Source organism: Gekko japonicus, unplaced genomic scaffold (assembly GCF_001447785.1).
Source record: "Gekko japonicus isolate JY-2015 unplaced genomic scaffold, Gekko_japonicus_V1.1 scaffold1273, whole genome shotgun sequence".
Classification (NCBI taxonomy): Eukaryota; Metazoa; Chordata; class Lepidosauria; order Squamata; family Gekkonidae; genus Gekko; species Gekko japonicus.
The window spans coordinates 510,727-524,784 of record NW_015176489.1 but is presented as its reverse complement, the minus strand read 5'-3'; the positions used below and the strand labels follow the sequence as shown (position 1 = coordinate 524,784).

General features: G+C 42.6%; 2 protein-coding genes across 2 annotated transcripts; both read right to left on the bottom strand.

Moving 5' to 3' along the window:
• Window positions 1-999: 999 nt before the first annotated feature.
• On the bottom strand, window positions 1,000-7,684 carry MYEOV2 (myeloma overexpressed 2). The gene is made up of 3 exons (XM_015427246.1): window positions 7,589-7,684; window positions 6,561-6,633; window positions 1,000-1,706 (listed from the first exon to the last, which is right to left on the bottom strand). Exons 1-3 carry the CDS (start codon window positions 7,649-7,651, stop codon window positions 1,669-1,671), a joined length of 174 nt encoding a protein of 57 aa, XP_015282732.1. The 5' UTR covers window positions 7,652-7,684; the 3' UTR covers window positions 1,000-1,668.
• Window positions 7,685-9,346: 1,662 nt separating this feature from the next.
• On the bottom strand, window positions 9,347-10,891 carry OTOS (otospiralin). Its single transcript, XM_015427247.1, has 3 exons — window positions 10,834-10,891; window positions 10,512-10,538; window positions 9,347-9,531 (listed from the first exon to the last, which is right to left on the bottom strand). The coding sequence occupies exons 1-3, from the start codon at window positions 10,889-10,891 to the stop codon at window positions 9,347-9,349; spliced, it is 270 nt and encodes an 89-aa protein (XP_015282733.1).
• Window positions 10,892-14,058: the final 3,167 nt, after the last annotated feature.

The following is a 14,058-nucleotide window of genomic DNA, read 5'->3' as shown; positions in this document are numbered from 1 at the left end:
GCTTATAGCAATATATTGATATATCGCTATACCAGAACCTCAAATGGTCGCAATAACGATCCCATTGGAATGCGACTCCTTAGGGGTTCAGGTATATCGATATAAGCCGAACGTTCCCAAAAAAAAAAAAGCCCGCGCGGGCGAAAAAAGGCGGGAAAGAACCGTAGCGGAACTGGGAGAGGGAACGGCAGACTACTCTGAAGCGGTTTACAGTTAAAACGCTTCAGTCCCAGTTCCTATACGGAACAGAGACTTTTGTGTGTGAAATGGCAGTCAGATCCCGGTAGGCAACCGATTCTCAACCAGGTTCTGTCTGAAATGACAGACCAGAACCTGGTTGAGAATCGGTTCCCTACCGGGAGATATCGCCTGTCTGAAATTCCCCGCTGTTTTGGCATCAGCTGCCAGCACAACACAAGGATCTTTGCTATGTAACTGAAGGTAAGTCGGGGGAGCTATTTTGTGGCTGGTTTTGCCTCCTGTGGCAGCCATTTTGTGGCTGTGTCAAAATTCCAAAGGTGCCCACATGCTCAAAAAGGTTGGGGAACCCTGGCATACATCAGCCGAGTTCAGACTGGCAGTTTGAAGCGGGAGGGAGTCATGGCAAAAAATACCCGGAACAAACTGTTCTGGGTTTTCCCAGTCACACTGCACTGACTGATGCAGGAGCATACTGGGGAGGAGGTGCAAGGGAGCATTCACACTGTTGGCCCTCCCCTGCCGGAGGCATGGCTGTAAGGTGCAGCTTTCTTTTTGGTAATCTGGAGATATGCGCTTATGCACATAAGTGCTTATGCGCATAAGCACACAAGAAAACCCGCGGCTTTCGGCGTTCACACTTCGTTGGTACGGGATCCACGTGGGATAATCGTGTTTTCCAGGGTTTGATACCACTTTCACCAGGTATCTCTTAAACTCGGGAGGGAAGCATTACAAGACGGGTCGAGTATGGCTGGGGAACGCTGGACAGATGCGCCTGTGTGAACGGCCCCTTTAATCCGGTTGTGGAACGTTTCTGAAACGTGCCTATATCAGGGCAAACTGCCAGTCTGAACTTGGCCATCATGTATCATTTGTATAAGTAAGGTTGTAGAATGTAAGGAGAATTCCTTGAAACAGCAACATTGCATCTAATATTGCACTGACTACTCAGTTACTATCAGTGTTTGTCTGAAACAATGAGGATTCTAACTGAGTGTAAATAATGATCAGCTTTTGTGCTAAAACTATATATTCCGGTGTAACTATGATCAAGTTGATTGTTAGTGCACTTGGAAGTAAGTTCCACTGGTCCTCCAAGTGTCAACTGCAAACAAATAAACTCCCCCCTTCCCCCACCATTTCTGCATTAATAAACAGAAGCAAATGCCTAATAATGCCAAGTGACCCATGTAAACAATCTCTGAAACAAAACCCCCCCAATCCATATCTTAGAATGCTACAGCTTCTGGCCAATTGTATATCTATACACAAGAGATGCTCTCTAGATTTTATTGAAGCAAGCCTGCAAAACTGGACATCTACACATTTCCTAGTGGAAAACAGCTCCACAGTTCTCCTCTTCATCCATCTTTAGCCACGCTGTCATGTGTTCTTTCACATCTCAGACACAATATTCAGTTTCAGCCCTACAAGAAGTTTTAGCGCCGCCCTGGTGGAAGAGGATTTTCACTGGATATCATCATCATCAAACATATCTTCAAAACCTAACAAAAATAAGAAAATCAATTAACATCACTGCAAGAATTCATCCTTATAACCATGAATAAAATCATGTACATTCTGAAGAGTTTAACAATAACATGAAGCTTACAGGGGGGGATGACTTACAGAACATAATTAGCAATCATTACAAGACCTTCAGTTGAAAATAACCGATAATGATGCAATGATAAGCACTTGGTTAACATTTGAAAATGTGGCTGAACTAGTTTAAGCCTGTAACATACTAATTTCTGGAATTGCCTTCTCTTTAGCGATCCAGCCTAAGTTTCTTAAGTATGGATTTGGAGCGGGCCCTGATGTTGACTACCAGGAGTGGAAGTTTTTTGCAGCCAAAACATAACACGACCTTTTGTACTTGGTTGGAGTTGTTCAGCCACTCTACCAATATCAAGTCAACATACTTAATCAGCAAAATGGACTTTAGATGCCTCACTGCAAGGGGTTTTGTGCGCCAAGATGGAGTGTGGCCCTTAAAGTCACAGATCATTAAACATATTTTATGTGATTGTAATAACAAATGCCAGGAAGACGCTGACCCTAAATTAAAGTTGAGGCTAGTAGTGGTATCCTGAGGAGAACGGGACCAAGAGAGGGATGCTGGTATTCAAGGGTTTTTTCCCTCTGCTACTTTTTTATGGCTCCGGCTTTGGCAGATTAGATGGTCCAACTTAGAATGCAAAAGAGTTAAACTGCTGTAAATATGCTCCATAGTTCTCGCAATAAGGATGCAGAAGTCAGCCAAGATGCAGCCAGAGGCTTGAACAGAGTCATTTTCATGGGAAGACCCTGCTGCTTGGCCAGGCACTCTCTCAGACCCAGGGGAATTCAAGTTGTAAGCAAGGTCACCATTGCTGCAGCCACTTCCATCATTAAAGGACTCAGCGATTGAAGTGCTAATTGTAGCAGTTGAAGCTCTGATTACAGAAGGGGAATCAGGAAGATTTGCCAAAGCAGAGAATCTGTTGCTAGTGGGTAAAGTAAAGGTTTCCTTGCTCGAAAGCCAGTCGAGTCTGACTCTAGGGTTGCGGTGCTCATCTCCGTTTCAAAGCCGAAGAGCCAGCGCTGTCCAAAGACGTTTCCGTGGTCATGTGGCCGGCATGACTAAACACCAAGGCGCACGGAACGCTGTTACCTTCCCACCAAAGTGGTACCTATTTATCTACTTGCAATTTCTTGCTTTCGAACTGCTAGGTTGGCAGGAGCTGGAACTAGAGATGGGAGCTCACTCCATCATGCGGCACACTCGGGTCTCGAACTTCTGAACTACCGACCTTCCACAGCCTGCAGTACAGCGTCTTAACCACTTGAGCCACCGCAGCTCCTTGCTAGTGGGTATTTGGATGGAAAAATAATCTCCTATCTTCGATTGCTTAGAGTGGGGGGGGGAGAGTTCTTCCAGCTCCCTTGGATGCTTGGATGGCCCATTGTAAACTGGGTGAAAAAAGCTTAGAGCCTCACAAAGTTCAGAGTAGCAGGCAAGCTGTGTACTTGATAAAAGGGCTTGACAAACTCAACACCTGGGGGCTGCTTCCTCTCCCAAAGCTCAAATCCCAATTCTTACTCACTTCTGGCAGCAGCCGTCAAGCCATTCTAAGACAGTAAAAGCTCTAACACACTCTTAACCAAGCCCAGTCAGGAAACTGTTTCTTGGAGATAGCAAGGTTTTCTGCCTTAATTGGCTTGCTGTGTAAATCATTTCTTGCAGGAGGAACCTCCAAAGATAACAGCAAGTTAAAAGAATGCTTAACAGCTACTTCCAGCAAGCTAAATAAATGTCTTCTACTTGATGCTGGGTGGACTATACAGTATTTACTGTTACCAAAAAAAGAAAAAAGCTTATCAAGCAATAAATTTTTTAAAAAATCCTTAGAATCCTCGGAGCTCTGCAGTATGCATCTGTGCCGGTCAAATTTTGGCTTTGCCTTTTGTTTAATTCTGATTTGAATTCTCTCACTTTCTTAATGTTGAATCTAACAGGTTGAAATTAGTCCTTAACAAAATTAGGTCTATAGGTATACCTCTAGATTCGCTTTACTTATCATCTGCCTCAACAGCATTTCAGATAATTAAATGTAGGCTTTTAGATATCCAATTTCAGCATCTGACTAAGGCAGCTTGGAAAACTTGCTCTCCAATTCATCTGGAATTATCTCTGATACCTGGGCAGATAGCCTCTTATTTCTGTTCTTTAACTGATCCCCATCAAAGAATGGCATTTAGGCTAGCCAGATTTAACGTACTGCTGTTGGCCATCTTCTTTGGAAGATGTCAAAACATCCCCTATGAATTTAGACAATGCCCCTGTAGCCTGGGTGCTATTAAATCAGTTCCCCATGTTCTATTAAACTGTCCATTAGACATTAAGATCCGAGAAAAATTTCTGAACTCCCTTCTCTGTACATGGTGTGGCCTCCCTGACAGTGTCAAGGTTCAGCGGTTACTTTCTGGATACAACTTTCTCATAACCTCTAATGTCGCCTGTTTTCTCCAGTCTGCAGTTCGATTCAGGGAAGCTATTAATTGATCAATTTCATTTTGGTTGGCCTTACAATCGATGCATTAAATTTTTTTTAATGTACTTTTATCTTTGATATGCCAATAAAAGTTGTCTGTCTGTCTGACTACCAGGAGTTACTTGTACTGCTGAATATTTGCTTACATGGCAGCAGCACCTCACAGTTCATTCTAAGAGACATTCTTGGTTGAGCGTTTACTTGATCCAACAGAAGTATCTATTGCATTAGCTTAAACACAATAACCATTTCTATGGGACTATATCCTGGCAATGGCCATTTTTCAACTTTGATACTACAGAGGAAGGAACAAGAAAGTTATTTCAAGTAAAGTTACTTGGATTAGAATAGAAATCCTGAATGTATAAGTTTAGGTATATTCAAGGGCTGAATATCATGATGTGCAGCTCTCTAAAATACTCTTTCAAAATATATTTCATATAATATCTCTAGGATGGGTCTTTTTCTCAGGCATTTGTATTACTCCATACAGAGGGTTGAAATACTCCTCCATTTGCCTCAACCCAGCGTACAAGTCATTCTGGTCCTGGGCTTCCGTGCTACTAATGTAAAATATTTACTAAAAATAAATACAAGCAAGGCTCTAAAATATATGACAGCCTAGATCAGGGGCATCAAACATAAGGCCTGGGGGCTGGAACCGGCCCATCCAAGGCTCTTATGTGGCCCACGAGCAACTGGTCCAAGTGAGGGAACAGGACTCTGCTGGGGGGGGGGGCGGGTGAGTGGGCAGAACCACTCCAATTGTGGCTTCAGCATGGCAGAACAACCTCACTTGCAGCAGTCAAGCAGAAGCTCTTCACTTCAGGGGCAGCCTCACTGGTAAGTCGGGAGCCCTCGCAGCCACATTCATGCCTCTCCACTCAGCCTGCAGCTCCAGGGATGCTGTCCTGGATGGCCAAGGGGATCAGCATTTGCACGTGGGTGGCTGTGGATGATCCTCTGTTGGGTCCTGCTGGTGGCCAGCTCCGCCACCATAGTCATGCCCCCCCATGTGGCAGCTGTGCTTTGGCCCATGGGGGGGCATTCTTTGCCAGTTTCTTCCACACACTGGGGTCTAGTTCTGCCACTGAGCACGTGACTCAGCAGCCGGGCCTCCTTCCCCCATGGACCACCCGATGGCCTTCAGATGTAGGTGGCTGCCGCCTTATGGAGGGGGCAGTGCAGCAATCTCCGATTATACTGGTCGCTGGGCAGCCTGGGGCACGCAGTGCCCACTCCCCCATCAGATGACCGGCAGTTGCCACCGCATGGGGCTGGAATGGCTTGCCAACAATCTTTGGCTTGAACACCCAGCATCACCCCACCAGCTACATGGGCATCTCTGGCTTAGCAGGCTTTGCTTGGCCTGGGTCCTACTATGCACATGGCCTCAGACCTGGAGCTGCTCCCACTTCCTCAGACAAGGGGGGGTAGTTCAGGTTGTCTTCCCAGTCCCCTTCCATGGTGGCTTGGGGGCAGGGGGGAGCTTGCAACATCCAGCTGCTTTGCATTTTTACCCTGGGGCCTGGATTCACAGAAGTGGCAGAGGGCTACGGAAGGGGTTTGATCTGCGCACACACCCCAGCCCATGGGGCCTTGCACTGAGGACACACCAACTCAGAGCTTACCAGCTGCTGTCCTTTTTATGTCAGAGCTGGCCCTCGTAACAAATGAGTTCGACACCTCTGGCCTAGTTCTCACTTACATCAGCATTCCAGATTTTTGGTGGCAGTTAGCCATGGAATTTAAATGATTCCTACTTGTTCTCTATGTGTTTTGACCACCATGCAGAAACATTTGTCAATAGTTTCAATACAGGTAGCACAGCATTAATCCAGGTGCTCAACAGCTGGTGTTGCCTCAAAAGTTAGTCCTGTTAACTTGGGTTGCTACAGAGATCAGAAACTGGTTTCCCCCTATACATCTCTTAAGTCTTGAAAAAAATAAAAATAAATCTAGTTTAACCCACAGTTCTCCCTTTATGGGAACTCTCCCCCAAGACAAGCTTTTGCTTTTAATGATTAATTCCAAGCATTTACATGTCAGCACATGTTTACCCCACTTTCTCCTCCAGGCTCATGGTAGCATACATGATTCTTCGCTGATCCTTTACTTTATATCTTCACAACAAACCTGTGAAGTAGATTAGGCTAAGAGATTGGCCCAAGTAACCTTAATGGTTGAATTGGTATTTGAACCTGGGTCTACCCAGTTCACCACTATATTACACTAACTAACAATGGAAATCCATGTAAGAACTACTAAGGAATGGCTAAAATAATAGGCCTCATTTAAAACCAAAATGTAACTAATACTTACTGTTAAAGAAGTCTGCGTGTACTGCCTTTTCATTAGCTGCTAAATCCATCAATAGACCTGTACTTCCTCCAGCCTAAGAAATAATGATACTTTTATCATCCGTAACAGTAAAACATAATTAATATGTACACAAGTGCACAATCTTGGTCTTTGAATCCATTTATTAGTATTTTTTTAGATATGTCACCCAAACCATCTCTCCTCTGTTTGTTGACAGCTGAATATCAACAATGACAAGTTCACACAAACTTATGTCCCATTTTATTACCACAGAGTTAAGTAAAACAAGTAACTAAGAACAAATAATGTCAGAATTCTCTGACAGACACCAGGGGAGAAGGGGGAGGAACTATAAAGAAGGTATCTCGAGCAGCAATGGCAGTAAAGCACCAAAAGGTTACTGAATCACAGCAGATTTAAAATTCTCCATTATAGGTCAGACATTTCTCAACAAAGCATTCATGCACATTTTTATAACATCAGCAGAAAATTTAGATTCTTCACTCTGAAGTGTGTAAGCATCCTCACTCCCTTAAACATCCATACCATCAAGCTCCATAAACCAAGCAGGCGGCAAACATTTTGTCACAGTAATTCTGCTAATCTTCAAGACACCTTAAAACACCCCTGTATTCGATGCAACAGAATAACACAGATACCCCAGTGGAACACCCTTCTATGCTTTCCCACCCGCTTCCAGCTCCTTGGGGAGGGAACACTACCAGCACCGAAAATATTAGTCACCTGAAGAGCAATCCGAAAAAGAACTACACCCTTCAAGACCAATAGCCTGAATAGGGTACAACTCTACTGCAGCTGGTACCGCAAGTATATTCCTTGTCCACCCCTTCCCCGGGCCCCAGGGCGACTTTCCCAAGGCTCCCTCTTATATGCCTCCTTTACCAGAGCAGAGGAGGTGCTGCTGGCCTGGGGGCGAGGGTGGGGGAGCCTACTCGCCTATCTCGCCCTAGAACCCCAACCAAGGGCGGCGCGAGAACGCCCCTCCCCTATCGCGGCAGCCTCCTCACCTCGTCGAGATCCACATAAGGACCCGCGCCCTCAGGAAACATCTCATCCACCGCGGGCTTCATCGCTGCCGTCTAGCTTCTCTCCCTTCTACTAATATCCGGTCGGAATGGGAACTGACTTCCGGCCAGAAGCCACGTGGCTACTCTAGGCGCGGGGAGAGGCTTCTCCTCTATGGTGCCCTTCCGATGCCTCGGAAAGGCTGTTGCTCAGAAGAGGGCATTGGGGTTCCTTCGCATGCTCTGCCTGGATCCGCGAGAAAGACGTTCCCATGTTACATGGGGGCCAGTGAGTTTGGTTTCTAGGAACTGCAGTAGAATTTATTCTCCAGAAAACATGCTGAGGATCGGATTGTGTTGTCAGCTCCCTTCGTACCTTTACTGTGCAGAAGGGAGTTTTGTAGTGTAGTGGGTAATTTGTTAAGTGAAACCTTCCTAGAACTCCGTCATCTCATTTTAAAGCAGGTTGCTCTTTGTGGGCCATGTCCTATAATCAATCATTGGTGACTGCAGAAGCGCTTTTTAATTTTTTTTTGATGAGACCTCTGTTCTTTGTTCTTTTTTTGTTGAAAGAGTATCTGATGTTGCTTATTTGGAATTCACTGACACAAGATGCGGTGTATTGTAAATGGCTGTAAAAGGGAACTAGGGAAGTATATGCTGTTAGCTTCGACAGGTAGATTAAACCTGGTCAGAGGCAGTGTACCTTAGAATACTAGTTGCTGTTAGGCAACAACAGAGGAAGGCTGTTGTCTTCATTTGTTGTGGGAAGAGGAAGGGAAAGGGATTGTAAACCACTCTGAGACTCCTTTGGGTAGTGGAGGGTGGGGTATAAATCCAATCTTCTCTTCTTCATTTCCTCCTTGCAGGCTTCCTAGGTGCATCCGGTTGGCCATTGTGCAAATCTACATGCTGGACTAGCAGAATCTTTCTGTGGTGCAGCTAGACTTTCCTTGTGTTGATAAAACCCAAACCAATTAAGATTAGTGGGTGCCTTCTGAGTTTTGTGTGGTTGGTTTCCACAAACAGAATTTGTGGGATGGGGAATGTGGACATATCCTGTGAACAGTTTCAGAGTACTATGTGTGTGACTGTGTGTTGGCCTCAATTCCTGCACATGTAGTTCCCACTCTAAACTGGACTGCCTGGGATATGTACAAGGAATTTCACTCACACACACACACACTGCATTACCCTGAAGTGAAATTGTCCAGGGAAGGAATTGATTGGTTTGTTGTATGAAATGCAGTCATCTGTATATAGGAGTCATACTCCTTCTGAACCTCGCTCACCAAATATTAGTTTACATAAATTGTATGGTGAGTTCTGTACCACTGAGAAGTAACTGGTGCATAAAAGTGCCTGCAAAATCTACAAATAAAAACATTTCCCACAGCAATTTAGAAAACTTGTTCAGATGAAGAAGAGCTGTATCCAAATATTTTCCCATAAATACCTTCCAAAATAGGGATTAAGAGGCATTTTCAAAAGTAAACCGCATGAGAATCAAATAATTCTTTATTCAATTTGCAGAAATATATATATATATATATACACATACATATATAGTATAGATGATCTGCTAAAAAGAAATCATGATAGCATCGCTAGTATTTAAAAAAACAGAAACAAACATGAGAAGCTGCATGCTTGATACAAAGGAAGCCTTATAACAACACAGTTGTTAAGCAAGTAATTTTGGTGTTTCTTGGCAATTGTGAAACTCATTCAATCTATGAGCACTGGGATTAGCCCAGCAAGTTAGTGCTCATGATATGGGACAGCATATCCAAGAGTATTTCCAAGTGGCTGGTGAGCAAAGAAGGTTCTGGCCAGTTCATTGATTCTGTGGTACGCTCCCAAGGTCCGGAAGTACTCCACATATGACCAGAAATCATTGGACGAGAAAGGCCAGTAAAGCATGCCTGCAGGTTCTCTGTAAGGGTCTAAAAAAATAACAGAATTATCTTAATATATGACACTTTCAGGAAACAAAGCTCGCTATAGGATCCAAGGTACCTTTCATTTTATTCCATACAGCTGGTACCACCTTGACCAGCCAATTTGATAGAGCATTATTTATTCACTTACTTTATTTATAGCCCTCCTTTCTCACTGGGACTCAAGGTGGATTACAAAATATAGAAAATAGAAAACAGCTGCTACTGTGTGTTTTTCCCTGTCCTGTAAACGGACTAACCCATTCATGGAACAAAAGACATGATAACAAAAAAATCTTTCTTAATTTCATATCTTCAGAGTTGTTTGCCTGACTTACAATGTAACAAAAGGTAGAAAACTCCATTGGTTTTTAATGCCTGAGCACTACAAATGTCCAGGGATGCTGGTATAATTTGGCGAGAGGGAAGGGAAAAGGAAGCAGAACTAGAACACATAAAATCTGAATTATAAACCACAGCACACCTTTAAAATGTGGCATAATTCTAAATAACCCCATAAATATGAATTGTGGGACATAGTACCTGAATTTCAATTTTGAACTGGATGTGGCACATCACTGATTTTTAATCAGCTTTGTGCTGTATGTTCATTTAATGGGCTCAGTTGGGGGAGTCAGTTCCCATCCTTTTGATGTTGCAATGGTTAAAAACATCCCCAGCTAAAACCAAAAATAAAATAGCAAATTCAAAATCCTTCTTCACTTTTCCTTTAATAGATGCCTGCCATTCTAACCCCCTGAAAGGGCTTCACTTTTTACAGAAACTTTGTAACACCTATTCCAAAGGTGTATATAGTTTTGAACCTACTAAATCTTATGACACTTTGCCAGGGTCTGATTTTACTCTCTCTGAGATCAACAGAAGTCTTTCTTCTGACATCAGTGAACTATTGAACAATGTATTTGGACAGGTTCCCACTATAGGTTTGGGGCTGGGGGTGGGAAAGAGAACTTTAAAAACTTTACCATCTTCATCCTCAATAGGCCTGGCATCTGCAAATAAGCAAAAGATTCATCACCACTGGATCTGTAATGGAAAAACTTTGCAGAGGAAATACCTGCTCTGTCACACAAAAACAAACCGCTAAGCTTCTCGTTTCTAAACTGTCTGAATAAAGACTCTTCTGTTCTCCCCCTCACCCATTATGGATCTCAACAACTTCTACTAATGGGAACTAAATGTTAATTATATTCAAATATTTTTAAAAGGAAGACTATATGCACAGAGCAGAGGACTGGTCATACCAAAGGATATACCATACGTATTTAAGTATAACAATCAAGATACCTGTCAGTGCATTCGCCAACATACAGACACAAGCTATGCCCACAGAGATTAACTTCATCTTTCTTGGGCTTTATGATTTTTCTTTCTGAAGTATAATCTGTATGAATGAGAAATATCAGAATATAGCGAGACAAACTGTGTTGTATATTTATCTTCTGTTTTAAATACATTTTTGATTTTTAGACAGCCCCATCATTTGAACATATCCTCTTTAAAGTATTAATTACATATATAGATAGTAAAACATTTTTTCTTTTCCAGATTTTGCCTAAATTCAAAATTTTGCTTGCATTAGAATGAAATGTAATGCCTTGAAAGCATTTACGACTGGTTGGTTTTAGTTTTGCCTGAGGAATTACCTTTTCCCTCTTTCTCTCAGATCTGTAGAGCTCTGTAGTTTTGAGTACGCTGCAAGATCCTGAATGAGCTTCTATTGCTGCAAAATAGCTGCACTGTTTAAAGGAGACTGGAGGGGAGTTTGTCAGGGAAGGAGCGTCACATCTTTAGCACACCAATCTGGCTTTTTCATCCTAATCTTCAAATGTTTACAGTGTGATCTGAAGATGACCTGTTAAGATAGCACAGACATGGTAATGGTGGAACTTACTGACTGTTTCACTAGTGCAAGGTTTTGATATAATGACAGAACTGCACATTATTTTGTAGCATAGTCAAGCATGCCTGGAAATGCTGGAACAATTGGATCTTAACAGGCTTCTTCTGGTGGAAGTGGCTTATTCCATACCCTTTGTTTGCCTCACCAAACCCCATTGTGCTCCTTTTGACCCACACAGGAAAAGGAACTGTCATGAATAGAGGAATGCGTCCTCCTCCCTCTTGTGCTGGCAGGAAGTGGATGGGATCCAACCCTACCTATAAAACACTATTGAACTAATAGTAATAGAGTGATAGCCTAGCAGTACATTTTTTTGTTAAATTCAATGGACAATTCCATTTTAGAAGTACTGAAATGCAATCCAGTTTACTCGTGTTGACGCCAGTAAAGCCAGGGGCCTGACTTGTGGTAGCCCATCTGCCATGGAGGAGCATGCTTAGCTCATAAATCATCTTAAATCCTAGTAGTATGGTTTTACTGGGTTATGGATTGGGTTGCCCGATAGTCCAATTTCTTCGGTACAAGAGTGGATCTTTTCAGCCAGAAGGCTTTAAAGAAAACCCTGGAAGCATAGACTGCTTTTGAAATATGTGGCCATAACTTTAGTTAATTTTCCTACCACTATTTCAGGAGAGGAGGGACTGCTGGAATGTGCTGCTCTTTGCATTTTAGCTTTAGTGGATTTCAGAAGAGAGCAAGGATTGTTGATTCACTTCACAGCAATGCAACTGAAAGAAACAGAACTAGATGCTTCGTGCAGTTGCAAAGAGTTCTGTAATTAAAGTTATTTAATGGTAAACAAAGAGTCACCATCATACTGCTTTACCTGGAGCTTGGAGGAGACCGTGCCTTCAAAGGAGTGCTCTGTCCATGCTGAAGTCCACATTCAGTTTGGAGGACAGTTGATCATAACATTTCTTTCCTCTGTTCATTCTTTCTGTGCATATCTTAGAAAATACTTCATTTTAGTCATGGGGCCTTCGTATGATGATCATTCATAGTTCCATAATGGCAAAGCTAGAGTACTTTAATGAAGTCTATAAGAATGAGGCCAACCTTGGTCACATTACACCAGTGCTCCATTGTCTGTGGCAGCTGGCTATAGCCTTCCAAGTATAGCTCTTGCTGCTTGTATGACCTATACAGTGAGCGATGATTCAAGTCAAGCAGCACTTCTGTGACCTATTCTATGGATGTGATTCCTTTAAGGGTTCTCATGTGTATGCAACACGTGTGCACTGTAATTCTCAGTGTCTTCCTTTGAAACGTCTCTTCATTTAGGGGCAGACTACTCTTTTTCACTGTATATGCCTGAAAACAAAATAAAAGGAAAAACACACAGAATGGTGGGTATAATACACCAACATCTCTGTACCCTTGTGCACCAGACATACTTGCTGAGGAAATTCACTTATGTGCCTGGAAACTGGGTAGGACTGTTCCATGATTTTGTAGCTTGAGAAAATCTTATTCAACCTTTCCCTAGCTATCGCACACAACTATGTCATCTGCTGAAAGATTATTTGTTGACCATAATTCAAACAAGAGCCTTGATGTTGCTGTTTTGTTTTTAAATGTGGCATAGTGAGCCAGCCTCCACCATGACATCCTTGTTCAAGGCTCCCAAAGAGTAAGTGATCAGCTGATAGCAATCAGTCATGTCCCAAACCTTAGGGCAAGCACACAATGTAAAAACAAGGAATGGGGAGGGACATATGTCTCCGCCACATTTAAGATCCCAGTTGTGGTAACCAAATTGAATTTAAAAGCATATGAAAATAGAGATCTTTGGAATTCCCAGTTAGTCCCCACAATTGCTTGTGTGACACTAAATACATATAGGGAGTATTCATTTCCCCTACTAGTTGATCTCACTTTAGAAAATCAGTCTTTCCAGAAATCCCTCGGCTATAGAATATTGGAAATGCAATGGATGCTGAAAAGTAAAGTCCATGCAGCAAAACTAAGAATGTTGTTATAGATCGATATAAACTAAGAACGTTGATGTAGAGCTGCCCATACCCATGCTTGTCAGGGGAGGGCTCCCCACATTTGTATCATTCCACAGATTGTAACAGACAATGACCTTTTAATAAATGTCTGTGAAAGTTGAGATGGCTTTCTTTGCTTTGTTTATTGCATACATTATTGTGTTGTTCTGTTTCTCTAGCTTTGCCATCCGCTTTTGTGGCACGGTTGTACACTCATTACTGTTCTATTAAGTGTATAATACTGTTTAGGGTCTGTTGTTCTCTAATTTTGTAATGCAGTTTTATCACTGTTGGTTGTATGTATTATGCTGCTTTTTCTGTGTGGTTTTTAGTTTGTGCAATCCTGTAGTCCTCTGTGAGGAAGGTAATTAAGTGGAGTAATTAAGTAAGTAAACAAATAAACAATAAATTATTCCCACCACCAGAACACTCAGTTCAAGAGCCAACAGTCCTAGCTTTCACTGGTCTCCATGGACACAAGGAAATTCTCAGGTACCACAGATATACCAGTGGGGCCAGTCATTTCATTACTAAACTATTAGAAAGCATAAAGTTTAGCAGGCCTGGATTCCCAGATTTCCACCTAGAATAAATTTCACTTTAGGCTCTTTATCAAAG

Excerpts from the sequence above, each read along its gene's own strand:
- OTOS (XM_015427247.1), bottom strand. The coding sequence starts at position 10,891 with ATGAAGTTAATCTCTGTGGGCATAGCTTGTGTCTGTATGTTGGCGAAT. Across the intron at positions 10,539-10,833 it reads GTTGGCGAATGCACTGACAG|ATGCCAGGCCTATTGAGGAT; the intron begins GTATCTTGATTG and ends GCTTATTTGCAG. Across the intron at positions 9,532-10,511 it reads GCCTATTGAGGATGAAGATG|ACCCTTACAGAGAACCTGCA; the intron begins GTAAAGTTTTTA and ends TTATTTTTTTAG.
- MYEOV2 (XM_015427246.1), bottom strand. The coding sequence starts at position 7,651 with ATGAAGCCCGCGGTGGATGAGATGTTTCCTGAGGGCGCGGGTCCTTAT. Across the intron at positions 6,634-7,588 it reads CTTATGTGGATCTCGACGAG|GCTGGAGGAAGTACAGGTCT; the intron begins GTGAGGAGGCTG and ends ATTATTTCTTAG. Across the intron at positions 1,707-6,560 it reads ACACGCAGACTTCTTTAACA|GTTTTGAAGATATGTTTGAT; the intron begins GTAAGTATTAGT and ends TATTTTTGTTAG.